At 36.7% G+C, this 24,338-nt stretch overlaps 2 protein-coding genes and 1 long non-coding RNA gene across 3 annotated transcripts; 2 read left to right on the top strand and 1 right to left on the bottom strand.

Moving 5' to 3' along the window:
- Nucleotides 1-134: 134 nt before the first annotated feature.
- Nucleotides 135-17,122, top strand: LOC140816246 (biotin carboxylase 1, chloroplastic). Its single transcript, XM_073175370.1, has 17 exons — nt 135-382; nt 520-611; nt 1,617-1,942; nt 3,428-3,569; nt 3,825-3,923; nt 4,035-4,091; nt 4,329-4,400; nt 4,787-4,876; nt 13,326-13,385; nt 13,721-13,906; nt 14,005-14,097; nt 14,178-14,259; nt 14,558-14,664; nt 15,660-15,735; nt 16,138-16,184; nt 16,287-16,349; nt 16,782-17,122. The coding sequence occupies exons 2-17, from the start codon at nt 552-554 to the stop codon at nt 16,836-16,838; spliced, it is 1,617 nt and encodes a 538-aa protein (XP_073031471.1). The 5' UTR covers nt 135-382; nt 520-551; the 3' UTR covers nt 16,839-17,122.
- Nucleotides 5,533-6,560, bottom strand: LOC140816247 (uncharacterized). Its single transcript, XR_012114505.1, has 3 exons — nt 6,262-6,560; nt 6,088-6,178; nt 5,533-5,953 (listed from the first exon to the last, which is right to left on the bottom strand). It is a non-coding gene; the product is annotated as an uncharacterized lncRNA (long non-coding RNA).
- Nucleotides 17,123-18,075: 953 nt separating the features above from the next.
- Nucleotides 18,076-19,484, top strand: LOC140817404 (putative GEM-like protein 8). The gene is made up of 4 exons (XM_073177072.1): nt 18,076-18,494; nt 18,590-18,673; nt 18,775-19,049; nt 19,152-19,484. Exons 1-4 carry the CDS (start codon nt 18,293-18,295, stop codon nt 19,326-19,328), a joined length of 738 nt encoding a protein of 245 aa, XP_073033173.1. The 5' UTR covers nt 18,076-18,292; the 3' UTR covers nt 19,329-19,484.
- The last annotated feature ends 4,854 nt before the right edge of the window (nt 19,485-24,338 follow it).

The raw sequence follows: 24,338 nt of genomic DNA on the forward strand, positions 1-24,338 counted from the left end.
ACTAATAATAATTGAACTGCATAAATACAATCTCAATTAAAGAATCAACTATTTATTTTTAAGAAAATGACATCCTTGAAAATGCGAGTGTATCAAAATTTCTTCTTCGCTACATAATAATGCGAAGTTGGAAGGATAGAATCACATAAAAAAATCGAGATATTTACTTTCGAAATTTCTTAGGGCTCAATGCAAATAGTTCTGGCGGAGAATTCGATAATACTTCAAGCTAGTTGCAGCTCTACTTAGTTTTTATCGACACCCACTTCTTCAAATTCTTCGCCACCCCCCCTTCTTACCCGCTCTCCATCTGCGTACAGGGAAGAGAAAAAAGGCTGAATCTTGATCACCGTGATTGGGTTTTTTCGCTCGCATTTCAAAGGTACGAATTGCTGTGTTAACAGATCTATCATGTGTGAACCAGCGAAGAGATGATTTATCCTGCATTGTCCCGTTTTTATGACTCGTTTGTGAAGATTCTATGATGGGTTATCTTCTGGTTTTGATTTGTTCTTCCAGGGTGGTTGATTAGATTGATTGTTTGATCTGCAATGGACACTGCAGCCATGTCATTTTGCACTAAATCAGTCTGCTCTCCTTGCTCACCTCCTGTGAGTAATTATCTACTTGTTTCTGTCCGTCAAAATCGTGTTTACCTCGTTCTTTTATCATTTCTACATACAATCGTTGGTGTGTGCCGTCGATCATGATGTGTCTATGCGATGTATGATCAGGGAAATTTATGTATGCTTTTGCATGTGCTCTGGATTGAATTTTGATGGTGTTTTCTTAAATTATAAACGCAGCCTCGATTGTAAAACCATGAAATGTGAGCTGCTTTTCTATCTTATTTACTGTATTATCGGGCCATTTTCAAGGGCTTCAAGCTCTCTTCTGATGGTTTCTTGTAGAAGCGCTGGGTTTGTCTGTTTCTTGGAAAACCTTCAAGTGTAGAATTTTGGAATGAAAACAAGATCATTATCATCAATCAACTTAATAGATGGACCCTGATTATTCATCCACAATATCAGGACACTAACTGAAAAGCAAAGGAGAAAAATTTCTAATAATAACAAACTAGAAAATATCCTAAAATTGAGCAGATAACCAGAATCATGAACGCGCTAGTGGTATTAGTCAGGATTTCTACTACACGTTATTCCACCCCGTGGTCTATCATGATGTTACAAGGGTATATTTTCAGAAATAATTTTTGTTGCTAATTAAAAATTATGAATGGACTTTGTTAGTCCAAGTGTACAAAGTTCTTTTTCGGAATTACTCCAGTTACGTTGTAGATACCTATTATTTGCAACCAGTCTGACTTCACGATTATAGATGTGGCATGTTAGTATATTGTTGATTTGCTTTTTGTTATGTTTATTTTTGGAATCGGAATGTTTTTCCTATTACATTGTGATGTCATAGGAGCTTCATGTTTTTTAGTTGAATTCGTGCTATCAGCTATCTATTTTCATACTCTGCAAATTGACATGCTATTTATATTTGTAATCTTAATATTTCTGCAATGCAGCCTAGCTATGTTATTTATTTTTAGTTCCTATATTCCTATATTTTTCCGGGGATTCTAATTTCTATTTGATTACTTCTTGAAGGGTTTGTTCCTTGGGAGGACAACAGTTATCAGGAGCTCACAGTGCAGCTTTGTGGCAGGAAGTAGGGTCGCCTTTCCTAGACAGAGGACTCAAGCTTCTCGAGTTGCTAGTAAATCTGGTCAACGTGGGGGGGCTCTTGCTGCTACATGTCGGGATGATAAAATTTTGGTTGCAAACAGAGGAGAGATTGCTGTTCGTGTGATTCGGACTGCCCATGAGATGGGGATCCCTTGTGTTGCTGTTTACTCAACAATCGATAAGGACGCTCTTCATGTAAAACTAGCTGATGAATCTGTTTGCATAGGAGAAGCACCCAGCAGTCAATCGTAAGCCATCATGACTTTTTATTTCTTTTGTAAAGATTCATACCTTCCCCTCATGTTATGTCTGGAACCAGGGTTACAAAAGTTAAATTGTATCCAATCTGTCCTACACCTTTTTATTAGAAAACAGTAATTTTAGTGCTTGTTGTTCCATTAATATTTCATCTTTAAACAAAGACTAATTTATATGGATCTCTTCCTTGCTCAAGAATCAATAAGCACAAGCTGCTCAATATTTTCTTTTCCACGTCATGGAAATATGTACGGCTTGAGCTCCTTGTGGTTGGCATAATACTTAAGGTACACTAATGAATACCTTGTTTCGGAATGATTAGGAAAAATAGAACAGGTCTATCTCTGTTTAAAGCTATGGTTTGTACTGGGAAGAAATAAAATTTGAAGCCTTTGACCTCTTCCTCTAAGAACCATATAACTAACAGAACTTCTGAAAATCCTTCTCAATTTGGGCACACTTGGAGATAGCTGAGATTAGGAATGTCGATGGGTTGTAAGAAGAAATTTTTTATGTAATCCAGGGGCATCTGATAATAAAGTTGTCAGAGAATTGTAATAGGTCCAAACAGATAGATTTTCAGTAAGATTCTTTGACCTCTGTGTTGCCTCTAACTGTAGAGACAGTTCTACATAAAAATGATAGAAACTATATGCGGTAGAATGGAGGGAGGAGAGGGCGTTAAAGTATTTTTCTCACGGTGTTCATTCGTCACATAATGCTCTCGACTCTCCCCCTTGTATCTTTTGTTGTTAATCTGCGAGTCTTATTATTCACATTGTAATAGTCATCTCAGCAGGAATAGGGATTAGCAAATAGAAAAAGGTCGTGCTATGCCTGCTTTTGATGATCCTCTAGCATTTTTGACAGTTCAGTCCCATGCTGCCTTCCCTGTTAAAGAGAGCCAGACATTCCTTTGTTCATCATTTGAACAAATTTTTTCTTTTGGTTTGCTGAGTTTAGAAAAAATACATATATGTGATTGTGACATTGAAAAATTGACACCACCCCAGTTATTATTCATTTACGGTTTGATGTTTTACTACAGAAATATACATGTGGAGACATTTATGATTATACGAAAAATATGATTGCCTTGGTGTAATTTATAAATAAACTGGTTCTATCTAGATATTTGGAAAGTCGATCGGTATCATATGTTTTCCCTTCTATTGCTTGCCAATCTCTCAAAACGAAAAAGGGAAAAGAATACTATGTTATTAAGCAGTCTTCAAGTATTTCGATGTTTCTTTTTCTTTTGTTTAACACTGGTTGTAGGTTATGTATATGAACAAAATACATAAGGATGATCGTTAAGACACCCAAAAGCTTCTTTTTAGAGATTGAAAAAGAACTATGGCAACGAATAATTTTTTTCATCTTTTCTGACTTTTCCTATGAACTTTGAAGACAACTTTCATACTCATTTCACATCTAGTCGTAAACAATATTTTCTTGTTTTGGTTTTCTTACAGATATTTGGTGATTCCAAATGTGTTATCTGCTGCCATCAGCCGTGGATGTACCATGCTGCATCCTGGATATGGTTTCCTTTCTGAAAATGCTGTTTTCGTTGAGATGTGCAGAGAACATGGGATCAATTTTATTGGACCAAATGTAAGTTCTCAAGATTAAAAATGTTCGCGCAAAGTCGTTTAAAGTCACAAGTTTTTTTAGGCTTAGCAGGGGTAGTGTTAGGTATGAACAATGTAATGGCTGTATGATTAAAAGTTTAAACCAGTGAGTTGTTCTCAATTAGAATGGGGGGGAAAAGTAACTTGACGAAAGATTCCAGTTCAGCAGCTAGCCTCTTCTATTTGTAATGGCTAGAATACAACAAATATTTGAATATTCAAATTGAGGCTTTTGCAGCCGGAAAGCATTAGGGTTATGGGTGACAAGTCCACTGCTAGGGATACAATGAAGAATGCTGGAGTTCCAACTGTGCCTGGAAGTGATGGATTGTTAAAGGTACTTCCCTTTGGCAGAATTGTTTCTGTATGGCCACCTTATCTTGGGAATTCGCTATCAAAATCTGTGAACAACTTCTTGTCTTTGTATGTGAACTTCTTTTCCATGCAGACCACTGAAGAAGCTATTAAACTAGCAGACGAGATTGGTTATCCTGTTATGATCAAGGTAAGTTTCGCATTAATATGCATATTCTCATACATGCACACATAGACAGACACGGAATCTACAGAATTATTTTCTATATATTTCTTCTTGTATATCCATTCTACGTTGTTCTCATTCCATGTTATATTCTCAAGATAGATATAGAAGTGTTTTCACTACAGTCATATTTTGCATGGACTAAATTCCAAGAAGTTATCACAAGCTTCTCCATCTGAATTATAACTAATTCTTCTAAAGGCAACAGCTGGTGGTGGAGGACGTGGAATGCGCCTTGCAAAAAAGCCTGATGAATTTGTGAAATTTTTGCAGGTAGTCCATGTTTCCGTAAATTTACCTTGTAGTTATATGTTGCCTGTTACGTCCTTGGGAGATTAATTACTTTCTATTTTATTAGGGTTAGTATCTACTCAAATATGTATAGAAACTATCTTTTGGTTTGACCTATTTATTTTGTGAGAATACCGAGCAACAACCTTCCCTTTGAGGTCTTTATGGATTTTATTCTCAATCTAGATGTATATCCAATAATGCGAAGTTGTGACAAATGTGTTCTTCAAACATTTATTTATCTCTTGATGTCAAATAATCAGTTCAATGGTTTCAAAACAAAATCCGTGCATACCGCAGCTATCTAACTAAATTTTGCATTAGTTCTTTAGCTTACTATCATTCTAACTAAATTTTGGGGGTGTCAGCAAGCAAAGACTGAGGCTGCAGCTGCATTTGGTAACGACGGTGTTTACCTGGAGAAGTATATCCAGAATCCAAGGCATATTGAATTTCAGGTATTACTAACAAAAGTTTACATATTAAATTTTTTTTTTGATTTAACCTTAAGCATGTCAGGGCCCGTGCACTTAGTTAATATTTAATTACCAAACAACAATGATTTAATGGTGTAAACAGCGAAAACGAGTTTAAAACGTTAATTTGGGCCTACAGAAATTTCGGCACGACCTCCCCGTAAGTAGGACATCCCAAAAATCTCAAAACATAACAACAATAATATACGCTCGAAAATAACGTCAAGTTCACAACCAACCAAACCAAACAAATATCCTACAGCCGCACTGGCCAGGACTAGACACAACAAACCACAAATAAAATCCAAACCACAAAAAGACATCACCATACAGCTACACAGGGCATCTCCCTGGCAAATGTATCAAACCAGTATAATATATAAATATCTGGGAACTCTGACACAAACCGACTGACTACTGGGTTCCACTCGCTGACGCTCCACCAGACGCGTCAAAACCCCTGGAATGACCTGCTATGGCATCAAAAACAACCACAACATCAAAAGAAAACAGGGGTCGGACCCCAGTACGACAAACCAGTAAAATCATGACGTAAATAAAAGACATGTAATAATATCAAGTAAATGCAATGCTATGTGATGCATGAATGGTAACGGAATAATGGATACCAAAGTCCAAACGAATAGCATCATCAATAGTAACAGTGGCCACCCGTGCCAGGAATGCAGCATCAAATCGCCGCTCGTCCATGCACGTAGCATCGGGAATGCGAGTAGCTAAGTCGCTCGTCCCTAGCTGTCATCTGGGAATGTGGCTAATCCTAACCCACTCGTCCCTCTGATGACTCAATATATCTCAACAGGATCAACATAAATAGCCGTCAAAGGAGTCAAGGCTCAACATGTTATGCCAATACAATTTATGCATGAATGCAACAGAATAAACATTTAATGCACATAATAGCAAATAACATTCACCAAATATTCTTACACGCCAATATAAGCGTCATAATGATATAGGTTTGAGCGTACCTCAACTTCAACTTACAATACCACAGATTCTTAAGGACTATAGGATAAAATCGTCCAATGATACAACCTACAGTATAAATTCACTATATACATCAATATATTGCATTCTAACTGACAAAACAATTTAAATCGCCTCGGATAAAAACTCAAATTCCGGCAGCACCTAAACCCATGAAGAATCTGAAATTTCGAACTTAATACCTCAAGAATCGAGGCTAAAACACAACGGTAATCTCGCGAAGATGGTTCGCCGGAAATGTCGCCGGAAACACTGTTCACGCCGGAAACCTAGCTGGAATTTAGGGAAAAGTTAATACTTCACTCTACAAACTAATCCACCAAAACACAACTATGAATTGAAGCCAAAAACCTTACCTAGAACCAAATCAAAGCTCACGCACAGTTGCTGGAAATCGAAACGATCGAGCTCGAAACTTACCGATTCATGACAGGAAAGTAGCTAATAGGTTGGAGGAAGAAGATTTGCTAAGCTGTTGCACAAAATCTGGCCGCTGGAGACGCTGAACGCTTGCTGCAGAAGAAGAGAGGAGCGACGGGTTGCAAGTCTGGGAGAAGAGCTTTCTGGATTAACGCTTCTATTTTCTGATTTCTCAAAATGGGTTTGGGTATTTAATAAAATGAAATGGGCTGGGCCTAATTTAAGTTATTGGGCCTCACAAAGCACTTGTGCTTTAAATATGGCATTTTTTGTAGAAGGAAAAATAGATTTTGTTTGAGTTACATCAGATGATTGTATCAAATTGCGGTGAATGTAATTGAATCGAATGCCAAATTACAAACTAGAAATATCTTCAAAAGTACCTAAGGCTATATTTGTTTTTGTTGAAACAAAACATTTTCCGGTCTTTAAAAAATAAAAAACAACATTACTATCTCATTTTCATTTCATGTTTTAAAAACTCATTTTCACATCTCTTTTTTTTTTTGGATAGAAAACTAACTTTATTATAATAATAAGAGATTACAGCAAAACGCGGATGAGTAATCCGCCTGAAATTACAAACACCAAAATTAAAAGAAGATTAAAAGAAACTAGAGATGGTCATCGAAACAATCGTATCAAAACCCAACAAATTTCCAATCCCTAACCATATCTGTAATGCTCAAGTGTCTGTAATCCTTCAAGTTGATAGTCCAAGTGGCCACTGTAAATTTGATCTTATCCCAGACTAGATCAATTGACTCCGATCCGTCTTCAAAAATCCTTCTATTTCTTTCCAACCATAATGACCAGAAAACGCAATGAACCGTCAAATACCAGAAATCTTTGAATTTTTTCCCTATGGGGCACAAAGAGTCTGATCGAAACATATCTCTTGCCTCTCTAGGGAATACCCAATGAAAACCCAACTCTCTGAGGACATTAGACCAAATACGTCTGGAAAATTCGCAATGCAGAAGAATATGATCTTGAGTCTCCTCATTATTTCGACATAAGCAACACCATTGAGGCCTTAAAGCGCAATCTTTCCACCGTCTTTGAATAAATTCACAAGTTGGTAGCTTCCCCAATGCCACAATCCAAGCGAAAATCTTGATCTTTTGTGGGACTTGTATTTTCCAGATGAAATTGGAGTAATTGAAAGTAGGAAAACTTGAATTTTGAAAGAAAGAGTTGTAAAAAGAGTTTACAGAGAAAATGCCCGATGAATCACCCAACCAAACTCTAAAGTCCTCGATGCCCAATTGAATTCTTACGTTATGTAAAACACCTATCAAAACAGCAAACTCACTAGACTCGCACTCGTTAAGATCTCTCCTGAACCTCACATCCCATACGTAAGTCGAGTTGCCCCCCCTAATGACGACCTCTAAGAAAAAACGAATCGGCTTATTCTTTGAATTGCTCAAACGATACAATGAAGGGAATCTAAAATTAAAAGCAATGTCTCCCTCCCAAATGTCTTCCCAAAATCGAATTAAGTTACCCTCTCTAGGCACCACTCTAATAAGTTGATGAAAAGCATGATACGATCGAGAGATAAACTTCCATGGACTTCTATAAGTTGTTGTTTCCGCTAAACCCAAGTCCCACCCATTTTCCTGAAGCCCATAGACACTTTGAATGATCTTTCGCCACAACGATCCCTTCTCCACCGAACATCTCCACCACCATTTACCAAGAAGAGCCTGTTCCTTAGGCTTATATTCCCCAACCCCAGACCTCCTAATTCCTTTGGTTTGCAAACCTGTTTCCAACCGACCACGTGGCAATGTTTCTCCCCTTCGTGTCCATCCCACAAGAAGTTCCTCATTGTTTTTTCCATTCTCGCAGCCACCTTTAATGGCACTTTAAACAGGGACAAGTAATAAGATGGCAACGCACAAAGGACAGCCTTAATCAACGTAAGCCGACCCCCTCTAGATAAGAAAGATTTTTTCCAACTTGCAAGTTTCTTGGACATCTTCGACAACACCGGTTCCCAGAAACCATTTCTTGTAGGGTTGTCTCCCAGTGGTACTCCCAAATATTTAATAGGCCAACTCTCTTTTATGCATCCAATTTTGTATGCCATCTCATCAACCTCCTCTTCCGATCTATTTAACCCCAACAGTACAGATTTACACAAATTTATTTTCAACCCCGAATTCTTATCAAACACACCTAGTATATTCACGATGGCCAACACAGCTTGTTCCGATTTGACGAAGAATAGAATGTCATCAGCGAATTGTAAATGAGATACAACAATTTTATCTCTCCCAACCTCAAGCCCTTGAACCTCATTATCAGCCCTTGATTTATCCACCATCCTTCCCAAGACATCAACCACGAGATTAAATAGGAACGGTGATAATGGATCTCCTTGTCTTAGTCCTTTTTCCCCTTTAATCTTCCCGCACGGTCTTCCATTTACAAAAACCGAAAAAGACACAGTTGAGACGTATCCCTTGATCCACCTTCTCCACCTATCACCAAATCCTTTGCCACGTAACACAAAATCAAGAAATCTCCAATCCACATTGTCATAGGCTTTTTCGAAGTCGATTTTAGCACCCAACCCAATTTTTTCTTACGTCTGTATTCTTCCACGACCTCATTTGCAATGAGACAGCAATCAAGAATCTGTCTACCTTGGATAAAAGCACACTGGTTCTCCGCAATAGTTGAACTCAGCACTCTCTTCAGTCTAGATGTCAAGACTTTAGCCAATATCTTATACAAGCTCGTGATCAAACTGATTGGTCTAAAATCCTTAACTCTCCTCGCATCGTTTTCTTAGGAATGAGACATATGTAAGTTTCATTCGTAATTCCATTTACGATCCCATCATTGAAAAATTCAGCAAACACCTTAACCAAATCAACTCTCAATGTATCCCAATTATTTTGAAAGAAAGCCATAGTGAAACCATCCGGCCCCGGCACTTTTGATCCATCACAATCGAACACCGCCTTTTTAATTTCATCCTCATCGAATGGTCTCTCCAATTCCTCCGCCTCAACTCTCTGTATAGGACTCCAATCTATTCCAGTAAAACTCCTCTCCAATTCATCTAAACTCCCACCTTGCACCTCATTTTTCCTGAACAAATTAACGTAAAATTGTACAATCTCGTCTTCTATCTGTTTTTCCTCATCAACCACTCGGCCATCTTCCATCTCCACCACTTCTATCAACGCCCTGTTCTTTCTATTGGTGAGCAAAGAATGGAAATATTTTGAATTTTGATCCCCTTGTTTGAGCCATTTAACTTTTGCCTTTTGACTTTGAATTTGGAAATTCTTAAATGACTCATTCTGCAACTCACATTTTAATTCTTTTCTTTCGGAAATAAGCTCATCCGACCAATTACCACTTGATTCCATTTCGTCTAGCATCTGAATCTTGTTACTCAGCTCTTTGATTTTGACTCCCACGTCTCCAAACACCTCTCTGTTCCATACGATCAAATCCTTTTTAATCAATTTCAGATTCCGCATAAATTTGTATCCCTCCCACCCCCGTATTCCTCCCTTATTCCACCATCCCTTTACCAACTCTTTGAAGTTTCTGTGAGTCAACCAAGCGTTCTCGAATCTGAAAGGAGTAGGCCCCCATTTCATTTTTACGGTATCAAGCAAAATAGGGAAGTGGTCCGACGTTATTCTCGGAAGAACCTTTTGTCTAAAATTGTGGAACAAATTCCTCCATCCTTCCGTGAATAAAAATCTGTCCAAACGACTACAAATTGGCACAGCTCTGAAGTTAGACCAAGTGAATTTGGCGTTCAATAATGGGGGGTCGAGTAGTTCCAGCTCTTGAATCAAGGAATCAAAACACAACATACTTGTAGTTAAAGGCTGGCTGTTCAATTTCTCTCCCGTAGACCTAACCACATTGAAATCTCCTCCAAGGCACCATTTATCCCCACAAATCACTCTCAAGCCCGCTAATTCATCCCACAGTAAGTATCGCAATTTGCTTTCACCGGTCCGTAAACTGCCGAAAACCACCAAGTTGTCTCATCTTTCCAGGTAATCTCAATTGACACCGAGAATTCCCCAACCAAATTATTCTTGACTAACACCACTCGGGGATCCCACATCACAAGGATCCCCCCAGAACTCCCAACCGATGGTAGACTTACCCACTCGACAAATTTTGACTTCCAGACGCTTGCCACGAATTTCCTATACACCTTTTCTCGTTTAGTTTCCAAAAGAGCGACACCATCTGGTTTTTCTTTTTGAATGACGGCCCTAACCAATTGTCTTTTCCTCACGTTCCCTCCGCCTCTTATATTCCAAGAACAAATCTTCATAAGGACATTTTGGGACCCTTCGAAGAAGAACCTCTGTCGTAATTGATTCCGCTTTTCAATCTATTCAATTCCCGCTTCAAACTATAATTCGAGTTTTTATTTCCTTCACCCCATTTCCCCACTGTAACAGTAACCTCAACCGTTTTTTCCACAAGAATCTTGTCTTCCGCCGCAATCCCTGTCCGAATACCTCCGTCGGTACCCTGCTTTTCATCAACCACACTTGCCTGACTCCCTAAAAATCCCGTAGACAGACAAAAACCCCTAGACATACCCAGTGTTGAAAAGGATGACGGAAGAATGCAATTGAACTTAAAAGAATGATTTAGAAAGGAAGAAGGAATACCGTTAAATACTTGTCCCACAAAAGGTTCCGTATTAACCGATGGAGTGACACCAGCAATTATAATCTTTCCTTTGTCTGTTGAGAACAAATCGTTCAAGCCTTCGTCTTCTTCGACTGATTTATCCGAGTTATCGGAGCTTTGAAAATCGAAGCTATCCGAATCCGAAGTCTCGAAACCCACTTCTAGCAATTCATCTTGAGAATCCTCAAATTCCATATCTTCGAGATCAACCGAACCCACATCCCCCGAGCTCCTTCCACCCTCGTTGGTGCGATTTCTGCCTTTTGAGTCACTGTTATTGATATGTCCAGTTTTATCTTGATCAGGAATTTTTTTTAATCTTCTGTAGTACCATTTATCACATTTTGTTGCGCTTCCATTAGTACTTTCGATGCCCACCATTGTTTCACGCGCATCAGCGTTCTCATTGTTCAAGGATCCCACCGGAGAGTTTCTGAAATCTTCTGTTTGTTTCGGATCAATTTTCCCCAAAATCTTCAGGACCTTTCTCTCATTCGGATGAGTTGTTTTCGCCCTCTTCACTTCCGGGTCTTGTGCTTTGTCGTTTGATACTTTGGACCCCTGCATCTCATTCAACTTTTCCCCCAGATACCCTGAGTCAACTTCAGCTCTTCCTTCTGCGACTCTTGTATTACTTATTCTTGGTTCCTCGATCTCCATCGTTCCTTTTTTGGATTTGCACATTGATGCCTCCTGCGCCGATAATGACCTGTAAAGATTGTTGTTTCCCCATCCGCCATAATCTTCTTTCCATTCACAAGAACTTGGGCATAGGTTTGCCGTGCGTACTGGTCATATTTAATAGGATCAAATGTTTCTACCCTAATTCTGATGTCGACGCTTCTCCCTGCCACTGGAATACTCATCTTTGAGTGAATAAATCCTGCTTCAGTACCTTTTACCTTGATTTTCGCTACTCCCAGTACCTTGAAATGTAGAGTGTCGACACTAATAGCCAGCAGACCCCCGCATTGTTCGCCGATGATATTGAATGTTGCAGGGGACCATAACTCCCACGGTAAACCATTGATTGAAATCCAACTGTTACAACATGCTTCCACCGGGTCCAGAGTATCAATGTCTTTGGACCAACCTTCAAATATTAATGTCACACCAAATTCAAAAAAACCCCTTTTCAGATTAACGTAGAAAGAAGCTTCTTCCGCGTTGTAAGGCCACCATAGAGCTTTATTAGCCTGGAACGGAAAGAGTTCGACCTTTCTGTTTGTTGATTTCCCTAGCACCCCTTCAATACACTGCCATGAAACATTAACTTTATCTCGGGTGACTACAATTGCATCATTTCAATTTTTATGAATCCGCTGCTTAACCAAGACTTCCTCATTTGTTGGCATTCCACCAGTGAAATTCCTTGTCAATAGTGTGTTATCTTGAGTGACTATTTTTTGCTTCAGCTGGCCAACACCATGATGAAAGATGCTTGAACTCCTCCGGTACCCACTCGTCATCAACTGATCCAGCGATCTTGAAATATTTATCCATCCTTCAGCTCTTAATCCACTAGGTACAATGGTAATCTGTTTTCTGCCATTGTTGCGAAATTTAGACAGCTCTAGATATCTTCCGCGTTTGTTAGCAAGACTGTTTAAAGTGAAGACTGCATTTCTTCCTCTAAAATGTCGAGATACCGATCCTGTGTTTATCGATCCAATGAGTTCCTTGATTCGAAGATTAAACCAGTGCGCCTCCTCACTCTCGAAATCCATCAAATAAGTCGATTTCCTATTTCTTTCAGCCCACCAAATAGACCGACCGTCATTCCCTAACCTCATCGTGAAGATTTTAGATTCAATCTTGATCGATTCTTCCCGTTTTGCTGAGCTGGATTCGTGAACTCCACAATTTTTAACTGCTCACATAATTTAAAAAATAATTACCAAACAATAACCTACATGATTTGGCCACTGTAGTAATTTTCTATAAACAAAGCTAAACATTAATTTCATTCCCTGTTATATTTTTTAAGAACTCATTTTCTGAAACGAACCTCAGGAAATAAAACCATACATACCCTCAAGTTTTATGAAATTTAATCTCGAGCAATTATTTAACTTTGATATTTGTTTAAATTTGAATAAAATTCATTTAGACACGGATGAGTATATTATATGGGATAAAGCACAATGGCATCTCCATGTAACTGACCTCATTTAGTGGGATAAAAGCTTGGTGGTTGTGTTGTATTTGTTCAAATTTGAGTAACCATGATTCTGTGTTGTTTATTAGCATTATTGGTGCTATCATTGTATTTACATTTATGCTGACACCTTGTGCAACTTCTCAGGTTTTGGCTGACAAATTTGGTAATGTTATTCACTTTGGGGAGCGTGACTGCAGTATTCAGGTAAAACATCACCTAGTACTTATCAAATTTTGCCTCTATTTCTTGGTATATGCCTCAATGTCGCAGCTCTTTCTGTCCAAAAAAATGTAAACCGACCTTTAGATTTCTTCCTTGTACATGGACATAATTGAAACTTTTTAGTCAGTGTTCGTATCTGAGCACCTAGTAATCAATATTATTTCAATTTATAATAAAGACAGTTTTCCCCCCAAATAGTTACCAACATATATTACTGAATAAGTTTAGGATGTGGTTTTTCTGAGTTGAGAACTGTTGAATTAGTTCAGGGTGGTAGCTTTCTGTGGTAGTAATTAATTGAAAATGCTTATTTTCAGAGAAGAAATCAGAAGCTGCTAGAGGAAGCACCTTCCCCTGCATTGACACCAGAGTTGCGAAAAGCCATGGGTGATGCAGCAGTAGCAGCCGCAGCATCCATAGGCTACATAGGCGTCGGAACTGTTGAGTTCCTTTTGGATGAAAGAGGTTCCTTTTACTTCATGGAGATGAATACTAGGATCCAGGTGAAAGGATGGAGGCTTAGATAATATACTTGAACTACTCATCCGAATTTCCATCCTTGATACGGACAAGTAACTGATTTAATCGACTGTAATTTCAGGTGGAGCATCCTGTTACAGAAATGATATCCTCGGTCGACCTAATCGAAGAACAGATTCGTGTGGCTAGGGGAGAGAAACTTCGTTACGCACAGGTAGTTTGCCCGAAGGGTATTTCAAAACGTGGGGTATAAGCTGCAACCTTTGATTTATATGAACTATTTTTTATCTATAGGAAGATATTGTTCTTAGTGGACATTCAATAGAATGCCGTATTAATGCAGAAGATGCTTTCAAAAACTTCAGACCTGGACCAGGTATGTTGGAATTGCGTGATTGGGATACTGCTACCTGTAAAGTTTTTTTCGTTTTTTGTTTTTTTGTGTGGGTGTTTTCCTGCTGAGTTACGGAATCAAATATTTTCAATTGAAGTTCTTTTTCTGGTTCCTCAAAATGACAAGCTTAGCAAAAACTATGGGATGGGGAATTGTTAATTTATTATAGTCAAACAAAAACTAATGATTCATATGGAGTCTTATTTATCCTGAAAGCTGGCACAATCAACTAATATGGTGTCTTCTTTCATACGCTAATCCCCCTCATGTACTTGAATAGGGAGAATAACTGCTTACCTGCCACCCGGAGGTCCATTTGTCCGAATGGATAGCCATGTTTATCCAGATTACGTTGTTCCTCCAAGCTATGATTCCCTGCTTGGAAAGGTTTGGATGTTGTGTTCATTATGTGCTTAAATAATTTCATATTTCCCCAATTAACAAAACAAAAGTTAGTGAGAAACCCGCTCATTCAAATGAATGCATTTTTATTGCCTACATGATTCATGATAAATATGTAAAATAACATATGAGGGGATAGTTAGGAACATTTTCTCTTGAGTTCAGCTTAGATTAATCAACTCAAGCCCCCTTGTCTCTGGCACGAATACTATATTTTATAAGTGGTAGATGCATTTTGATGGATCAAATGTTATTTAGTGCATCGTTGTGGAATGCTATTTTTATGGAACCCACAGTAATCTTAGGTGGCTGCAAATAAATTGAAACTGCTGTTATCTAATGCACCATACACTTCTGCTACTCATCGTTTGGGCATATATGCTCATTTAAAAACTGAATTAATATTTTCTTGGCAGTCGATGATACTCAGATATTGCACTTTTCTAATGTATATATCGTTTTGGAATGCTATTTTTATGGAAGCCAGAGTAGTGTAGGCAGCTGCAAGGAAATTGAAACCTGCTCTTATCTAATGCAATAGAGGACAATTCTACTATTCATCTTTTTGGAAATATGCGCTGACATTATAAAACTGGATTGATATTTTCTTGGCAGTCGACACTCGAACATGGCACTTTTTACTGTCTCGAACCAGAATGGTTTGATTGCAGCTGTCCAAATAAATCATGAAACTGAAATCCATGTTATCTTAATGTAGCAGCTTTGTGTCAAGACATTAAATTCATTGTGTTTAGAAATTTGTTAATTTGCTTGCTATATATTTTTCATCAGCTGCCTAAGCATCTCCCGCTGCCTTTGATCATGCATTGAGCTGAAGTAATTATTTAATAAAAATGTTGTTATGTTAAAATATCCATCAATAGAGTAGGATACTAGATGTCATTTTATTCTTGGTTTTCTTATTATATCTGAAGAATTGGCTTACCCTTGCTCTAACGTACATAAACTTGCTATTTTAGCTTATTGTCTGGGCTCCAACAAGAGAAAGGGCAATCCAACGTATGAAAAGGGCCCTTAACGACACCATTATTACAGGTAAAGAATGAAGTAGGTCAGCTGTCTCGAATTTTCTTTTTGTGCTGGACATTGTGTCAAGATTCACCATAAGATGCTTCAAATGGCTTTTCAAAATCTGTAGAGAATATCTAGTGTGCTCTGACTCTTCAGTTGCAGCATCTGTCTGAATTCAAAATGAGGATGATTAATTTGAATTCAGCTGGAAAGATAGCTCTTAATTCGCCATGTTCAATTGATTGTAACTTTTTCTTTTTTTGAGCATCAACTGATTGAAACTTGAGCGAACAGTTTTGTCTTTTGCATGCATTTCATGTGACATCCATAAATATCCACCTTTAACTGTTATATTACTGTGGATTGATTTGATACTAACCTTTTTTGTGGTTGGATCTGTATTAAAATAATATGATTAATCGCCAGGGGTTCCAACAACAATTGACTACCATAAGCTTATCCTTGAAGTTGAGGTAGGCACTTATTATAATCCTCTAATCCCTATTATTCATTTATGAATTCATATTTGAGGGGCATTTGCGAAACTTAATTTTCCATGTCATTCTATGCCACAGGACTTCAAAAATGGAAAGGTGGACACCGCTTTTATTCCGAAACACGAACAGGAGCTCGCTGCGGTAAGAACCTGTATTGACACTGATATGATAACAAGAACTTTGTTCTCTTTAATCGTATGGAACCAGACAGTCAACAATTATCATTATCACATGAAACTGTGATCATTTTGCACGAGAACAAACCCATTTTTTAGTTATCCATTGCTGGAAAACAAGCCCAGTTTTTTATACAAAATTAATTACTGATCATGATTAACAATGTCTCTGTATGCTGCTTAAGAGATTATCGTATAACGGGAAAATATGCTTAAAATAATGAATCAGGGAAGTTTTTATAATCTTCATTACCACAGTTTTCGTTCTTTTCCATTCTAAGCCGTCCTACTCTTGTCTCTGATGCCATCTAATTCTTTAAAAGAAGTCATAGACTTTTGCCTCCATTTTTTCCCCTAAAGATGGATAGCAATTGATTTTGATACTTTGTCGTTGCAGCCACTGCCAACTGAACCCGCCACCAAACAGAAAGAGCTGGTTAATGCTTCTGCTTAATGTAGAGGAGGCACGTCCCGTTTCGTTTTACCGAAACCAATCTATTTCTAAGTAGTTTTTTAGATCTGGGAATGGGTCGATTTTGCCGCCTTCTCGCGCTTATGGTCAGGTGTGTTTAAATGTACACGAGTAGATTGAAGTGTTGATCCTATTTACTTTGTCCAATGTGCTTCTGAGGCTCATGCATACCACCGACATAAACCTTAGCAAAAGTGTGAAATCGCTACTTTATCCTTGAGGTGTATGAAGTTCATGACCCAATCTTTTTAAGCTTGTTATGTTCATTTTTACAAAATTTTATTCAATATATGTTTGTGTATGCATATTCTGTCTCGTACTTTTAAGGCACTGCAACGCCCTTACAATATTTACTCAAATTGGAGTTAAAGATAATTAAATTATTTATATATTTAATTTATTATCCTCGTATTATAAATTTTATTTCATCCAGACAAGTGGTGCCTTATGGAAAGATTTATGCCATCTTATTTTCCTGGTTAGGCAATACCCTAATGTTTCATTCACGTGTAAATTTTTCACTACATTTGATATGTTTTTTAATACACTGATTGAATTTTTAGTAAGTAATGAACAATTTGTCATTGTATGAGATTGGTTTAACGAGATGGCATAAATTAGGTCTTGTTCATAAGTGAAAATGTGACCAACATTATATTAAAAAATAATAATAATTCGTCAAAAAGAATATTAAATAGAATGTGAGATAATTTAAAAACATAGTTGAACAAAAATATAATTTGTGTCTAAGTCAGCATCTATGGCCTTGGCTACTAGAAATGACTGATACCTGTGCCAGCAACCGCGGTCAGCCACATGGAGGTGAATCGACTGTCAAGCGATTGACACGGGATCCGATGGTTATTCTTATCCTCACAGAAAGCATCCAGTTGTAAATAAGATGCTTTCTTCATATTGAGATTTTGAAGGTGTTGGTTACATCACAAAGCAAGAATGCCAACTCAAAAGGCATGGATAACACCTATGAACATGGTCAGAATCCACAAACAATGCAAAGTATTTGAACAGCTGACCCTAACATGACATTATTTACCATAAAAAAAGGGTGATCCCACAGCTAGCTTTTGTCCTGAGAAACATGAGTCGATGGTCCACAAAATCAAAGAATTGTAATGAATATTAAATCTTATCTGCATAACATGTGCCAACCTTTCACGAAAATGAAAAAAGGAAAAGGCAAATTTTCTCTTTCTGATGCTTTTTTCGTCGAAAAGGTTACTCAGAAGCTCATATCTGCAACATTTGGTGTTCGATGATCCAAAGCTGACACATACAAAGCAAAAGTCAGTAACAGATAACTTCTTTTTCTTTGTATAAATAGAGCAAGAAATAATCATATTTCGACCAGGGCAAGATTGAGGTTGAAGGATACTGGTCTTTAGATTCAAAGCATACAACGGGACGGAGTAAGTAAAATGGAACAACTGAAACACAGCAAATCAAGATTTGTTAGGAAAAATGGGTATAATGAACATGTTATGGGGATTCCAGTTACTTCAGCTGCAGAATACGCACTCTCTATGAAAAGCTCAGGAAAAGCATTTTTACCTGACTCTGCTGCACAGTACCAGCTTCTGCCTTCTCCTTCCAACCATCATTTTCACAAATTCAGACACAGTACGTGACTGTTCTTAATTATTCCTGATCAAGAACTCACAGATTCATGGTTCAATAAGTTCCTAAGTCATCTGTTTTTGTGACAAAAAATGCAGGTGGAAGAGTAGATTCAGTAGTTGCTAAGATGATCCAACTCGGACAAAGCATGGATACTTTTGCTCAACGAATCCGGGAGCACGGTAATTACTAATAAGAAGTTCAACACACAAGATATATACATAAGTAATAATCGTAGAATCAACGTTTTGAACTTAAGAAATCTGATCTTTTTTTCCCACAGTGAGGTTAGCACCAAAGATAAGTGAAGCCGTGAAGGGAAAGTTGAGGCTGGGGACAAGAATCCTTCAAGTAGGTGGAGTGGAGAAAGTTTTCAAACAGATTTTCAACGTTAGAGACGACGAGAAATTGTTGAAGGCTTCCCAATGCTACCTATCAACGACAGCCGGGCCATTAGCCGGAGTCCTCTTCATTTCCAATAATAGAGTTGCCTTCTGCAGTGACAGATCCATCAAAATCTCTTCTCCAACTGGAAATAAATGTAAACTCTACTACAAGGTACAATAACAGCTTGATCAGCTTATTTTCTTGGATCAAATTGTTCTATGTCGATGAAAACTGAATAAATTCTATTTTTCTTTTCAACTTCTTTATATGCAGGTCATGATCCCCCTGAGAAAAATAACAGGAGCTGAGGAAATCGAAAATGCGAAATCGCCAACCCAGAAATATCTGCAGCTAGTTACTGAGGACAACTTTGATTTCTGGTTCATGGGATTTTTGGGTCATCAAAAGACATTGAAGTATCTTCGACAGGCAATCCATCAAGCTAGATGAGTTGACGGGCGAAAAAATATTCATGAAACATGGCACATAAATATGTTTAGTAAACAATCCTCTCCAGAAAACTGTAAAAATGCTCATGCTTGTTTTGTTGCAAAGATGAGTTCACATTTTAGTAAAAGTACATAACCAGTTCATTCTCTTGTTTCACACTTTTGGAGAAAACCAGATGCATCTAAGTTTAATAAGAAGCAACACGAAGCTTCACGATCAAAGACTAGATTACCGTGCAACAACTCTTAGAATCAACGAAATCGAGTTTGATTCTATTATTGTAACATATGAAGTGAAGAATATAGGTATTTTTACATGGCAAAAAATTATCATACACACATCATAAAATAATTTAACAAAGTATTATACCTGCTTTGAGAATTGAAAGCAACAAACAAAAATTGAAGAACCTGTAATACATTTACAACAAGATATTATATCTCCTCAAAACAAAAGAAAGAAAAATTAAATCAAGGAAATCACATAACAATTGAGAGGTATCTAGAATTCTGTACCAGCTCAAGTTGTAAGATTAAGGCAGTGTTTATAAATGCTTTAAAAAATGATTATGAACTTTTCTTTTACAAATTTGCAAACTTTTGTAAAACAAAAATCAATGGTCATTTTTTAAGCATTTGCAAATACGCATTTACAAATACGACATAAGAGCGTTAAAAAAACTCAAGCATACTTTCCTCATTTGTAAGTGATTTTATGCTGATTAAAACTTGAATAGAAGAAATGTTTGCATCGATGAATTGTAGAATGGATGAAATGTATGGGAAAGAAATCAATATTAAAACTCGGATGATTTTCAAAAAGCAACGCTTTGAGCCGTACAAAGTGTGTAATAATGGGTGCAACCAAGGGCGCTCCAACATTTTTAGGAAGCAACTGGGTTTCAAATTAATTTTATATTACCGTTCTGTTGCACGTGTTACGTGTTTGTACAATCCTTTTTTTTTTAAAAAAAAAGTTATTTGGACTTTAATTAAAAAAAATTGTAATTCGTTTGATTTCTATTATTAAAGAAAGGTGATAGAGTTGTATAATTTTAATTTGACGAGGGATATAATATTAATACTATTTTGGTGTAATTTCAACATTTAAATAGGGTGACTTAATATATAGTATATATAGGCATATATATATCAATGTGGATGAATTTTTTTGGGAATTTTTTTTGTTGGTCATACAAATATAAATATATATATATATAGAGGTTGTTAAATGGGTGTTACCCCATTGTGGGTGCTCTTATGGAAGTGATTTTGTATCCATACTGTAGATAAATTGAGATCAAACAACAAAATGCAAAATTTCCAAGATGTGCAGGGTGTTTTCATTGTTCGGTAAAATTTGTAAATCTACCTTTTCTATCGGCATTTTGTATTCATCTTTAATATTTTTGTTTGAACTTCAAACAGTGGCACAATTGTATAAAAAAGGTTTCTGTAGGCTGTTAAAGATTTATAGGACACCAACCGAAACCGGATTTATATCCAGCACCTTCAGTGTTTGATTTTTCAAACACAAGATTTACCTTTTGATACCGGAATATTTGTCCGCACGAGATCTCCAGATTTACCCCCCCTCCATTGTGAGTGGGCGTTGGTGTGGGGAGTTCAATTCTTTGAACGCCCCTGTGTCAGTGTTTTTTTTAAAAAAAATTGGACTAGATTAAGATAACAATACCAGCGATCTAAGTTTAATAAGAAACAACACGAAGCTTAGCGATCAAAGACTAGATTACCGTGCAACAACTCTTAGAATCAACGAAATCGAGTTTGATTCTATTATTGTAACATATGAAGTGAAGAATATAGGTTTTTTTACATGGCAAAAAATTATCATACACACATCATAAATAATTCAACGAAGTATTTATACATGCTTTGAGAATTGAAAGAAACAAACAAAAATTGAAGAACCTGTAATATATTTACAACAAGATATTATATCTCCTCAAAACAAAAGAAAGAAAAATTAAATCAAGGAAATCACATAACAATTGAGAGGTATCTAGAATTCTGTACCAGCTCAAGTTGTAAAATTAAGGCAGTGTTTATAAATGCTTTAAAAAATGATTATGAACTTTTCTTTACAAATTTGCAAACTTTTGTAAAACAAAAATCAATGGTCATTTTTTAAGCATTTGCAAATACGCATTTACAAATACGACATAAGAGCGTTAAAAAAACTCAAGCATACTTTCCTCATTTGTAAGTGATTTTATGCTGATTAAAACTTGAATAGAAGAAATGTTTGCATCGATGAATTGTAGAATGGATGAAATGTATGGGAAAGAAATCAATATTAAAACTCCGATGATTTTCAAATAGCAGCGTTATTGCTTTGAGTCGTACCAAGTGTGCAATATTGGGTGCAGCCAAGGGCGTTCCAACATTGTTAGGAAGAAACTGGGCTTCAAATTAATGTTATATTAGTGTTCTGTTGCACGTTACGTGCTTGTACAATCCTTATTTTTTTAAAAAAATTATTTGGACTTTAGTTTTAAAAAAATGTAATTCGTTTGATTTCTATTATCAAAGAAAGGTGAAATAGTTGTAAAATTTTAATTTGACGAGGGATATAATAATAATAATAATAATAATAATAATAGTATTTTGGTGTAATTTCATCATTTCAATAGGGTGACTTAATATATAGTATATATAGGCATATATAATGTGGATGAATTTTTTTGGGAAATTTTTATTTTTTGGTTATACATGCTTGTATCATTCACCTAGGTATCTACAAAGAATATTCTGGATAATATTGGCAACTTTTTTAGATGATTAGAATCAAAACTTGATTCTTTAGGTTCTGGATTTGTAGTAGTATAACTGTAAAAGTACTCATGATATTTATGTAAACATTTAACTTGTGTAAATATATAGAGTTAAATGTTTACATAAATATCACGAGTACTTTTATATGGAAGCCACCAATAAAATGTATGTGTTTGTCGCGAATTTTTGTGCAGTGGTGCTAGGTGTGATGTAGTGACTCGTACCAGGTTATTTACCATTCAAAACAACCATGCAACTAAAGTATAAATATACAGTTCTATATGATGTATGTATGCAACATGTACTGGATACTAGAAATCAAACAAGATCAACATACTCAGTCTAAAGACGTCATGGCCTGTGGCACTTTGTGTCGCAGTCTCAGGAGGTGGCTCCTACACCAAATCACTCGTGGATCGGGACAGAGCCACTCCAAAGGATGGGGTAGGCTCCAGCCCAGGCTATATTTTTGGGCCAAAGTAGTAGTATGGATTGAGTTTTCTTTTATTAAGTTTTAGCCTTATCTTTTTAACTTACTAAATTTTTTGAGCCCGTTTTTGTAGCCCATTTCTTTGAGGGTTTTTCATAGCTGTCGGCCAAGGGAAGAGTTTTTGTCATCGGTCTTTTTTCACTTCTCTTTGCACAAAAAGCTTCAAATTTCAATTTCTTCTCTTTTTATGTATATTTTTAGTATTTGGAGAAATTAATTTTTTTACTGGGGTGGCTTGGCAGTGTAAGTGGCTTGTTCGGTTTGGTGGTGATGGTGTAGGTTTTAGGTATAGTTCAGTTTTAGAATTGAAGTACATGATTCGTTGTTCAGACAATAATTTGGGTTATGAGGTTGTGAGTTCATATAAAATGGATAAAGCGTTGTTATTTACTTTTCGCTTCTTTTTGGGATGACAAAAGCAAGACCGCAATGCCAAAAACCATAAGACAATTAAATGGGACAACTGGATTGGATCCTTATATTTGATGTGGAAGCCACGTTTAATAACATAAACCTAACTTAGTGATTATTCATCTATACCTCTGCGGTTTCATGATCTATTTATTTTAGGTTAATTTAATGTGATGATTATTAGATCTTTCATTTTCTTTTCCTTGAAAGAAACTGGATTTGAAGTTCCCATTATCAGTGTCGTGTATTCACTTTATATCAATTTTGAGTTGTTAATCCATTTGCTATCAATTTGTAGCTTTTATATTGGTCCTTTCTCATTTGTAGCTTTTATATAAAGCTAGTACATTGACTAGATATGAGCATTCTCCAACTAATGATGAGATCTCAAACCATGATGGACAACATCCGGTCAAGTATCAAAGAGTTGATAGTGATGTTAGCGGTTATTGTCAACTAGATCCGGCCAAAGTACTCCCATTTGGCAATGTCCTGTCAATGAAAGAGATGAAATCAGACAAGCTTATATCTTAATGGGGGCATATCAACCTATTATGGAGTATCCGTGAACCAAATTAGGAGAACAATACCAACGATTTCAAAAAGGTTGGTTTGAGTAATTTCCTTGGTTGGAGTACTCTCCTAATGAAGATGCAGCATTTTGCTGCTCATGTTTCTTTTTCCAAGGAAAAGAGGCTCGTTATGCTGCATTTATAATTGATGGTTTTAGAGGTTGGAAAAGAGTTAATGATGGGAAAATATGTGCTTTATTGATGCATACAGGAAGTCCCACTTCACCACATAACAATGTCGTGAAATCTATGAGTCCTTTGATGAATGTAAGTGGTTACATTGATAAAGTGATGAATCCACAAACATTATAAGAAGTGAAGAAAAATCGTTTGAGGCTTACAACCACAATTGAAAGCATTCGTTGGCTTTGTTTGCAAGGATGTGCATTGAGAGAAAATGAAGAATTTTTATATTCCAAAAATCAAGGTAATCTTATAGAAATGATATAGCTTATAGGAAAAATGGATGTTAACATTAATAATGTTGTTTTAGAAAAAAAACACCAAAAAATGCAAATTATACATCATCAGATATTCAAAAGTTTTTTTGCATATTCTTGATGAGAGAGTGAGAGAAAATATGTGAAGAGGTTGGGAGTGCAAAATTTTTTATTTTGATTGATAAGGCTAAAGACATATCAGACAAAGAACATATGATAATTGTTTTGAGATTTTTTGATCGTGAAGGGTTCTTAATGGAGCCAGGAGCTACGGCGCTGAAGTAACCCACGCCGCATGTTAG

The sequence above is a fragment of the Primulina eburnea genome, chromosome 16 (assembly GCF_022965805.1).
Source record: "Primulina eburnea isolate SZY01 chromosome 16, ASM2296580v1, whole genome shotgun sequence".
Classification (NCBI taxonomy): domain Eukaryota; kingdom Viridiplantae; phylum Streptophyta; class Magnoliopsida; order Lamiales; family Gesneriaceae; genus Primulina; species Primulina eburnea.

Coding starts and splice junctions, on each gene's coding strand:
- LOC140816246 (XM_073175370.1), top strand. CDS start 552: ATGGACACTGCAGCCATGTCATTTTGCACTAAATCAGTCTGCTCTCCT. Junction 612..1,616: donor GCTCTCCTTGCTCACCTCCT/GTGAGTAATTAT, acceptor TACTTCTTGAAG/GGTTTGTTCCTTGGGAGGAC. Junction 1,943..3,427: donor GAAGCACCCAGCAGTCAATC/GTAAGCCATCAT, acceptor GTTTTCTTACAG/ATATTTGGTGATTCCAAATG.
- LOC140817404 (XM_073177072.1), top strand. CDS start 18,293: ATGGAACAACTGAAACACAGCAAATCAAGATTTGTTAGGAAAAATGGG. Junction 18,495..18,589: donor TTTTCACAAATTCAGACACA/GTACGTGACTGT, acceptor CAAAAAATGCAG/GTGGAAGAGTAGATTCAGTA. Junction 19,050..19,151: donor AATGTAAACTCTACTACAAG/GTACAATAACAG, acceptor CTTTATATGCAG/GTCATGATCCCCCTGAGAAA.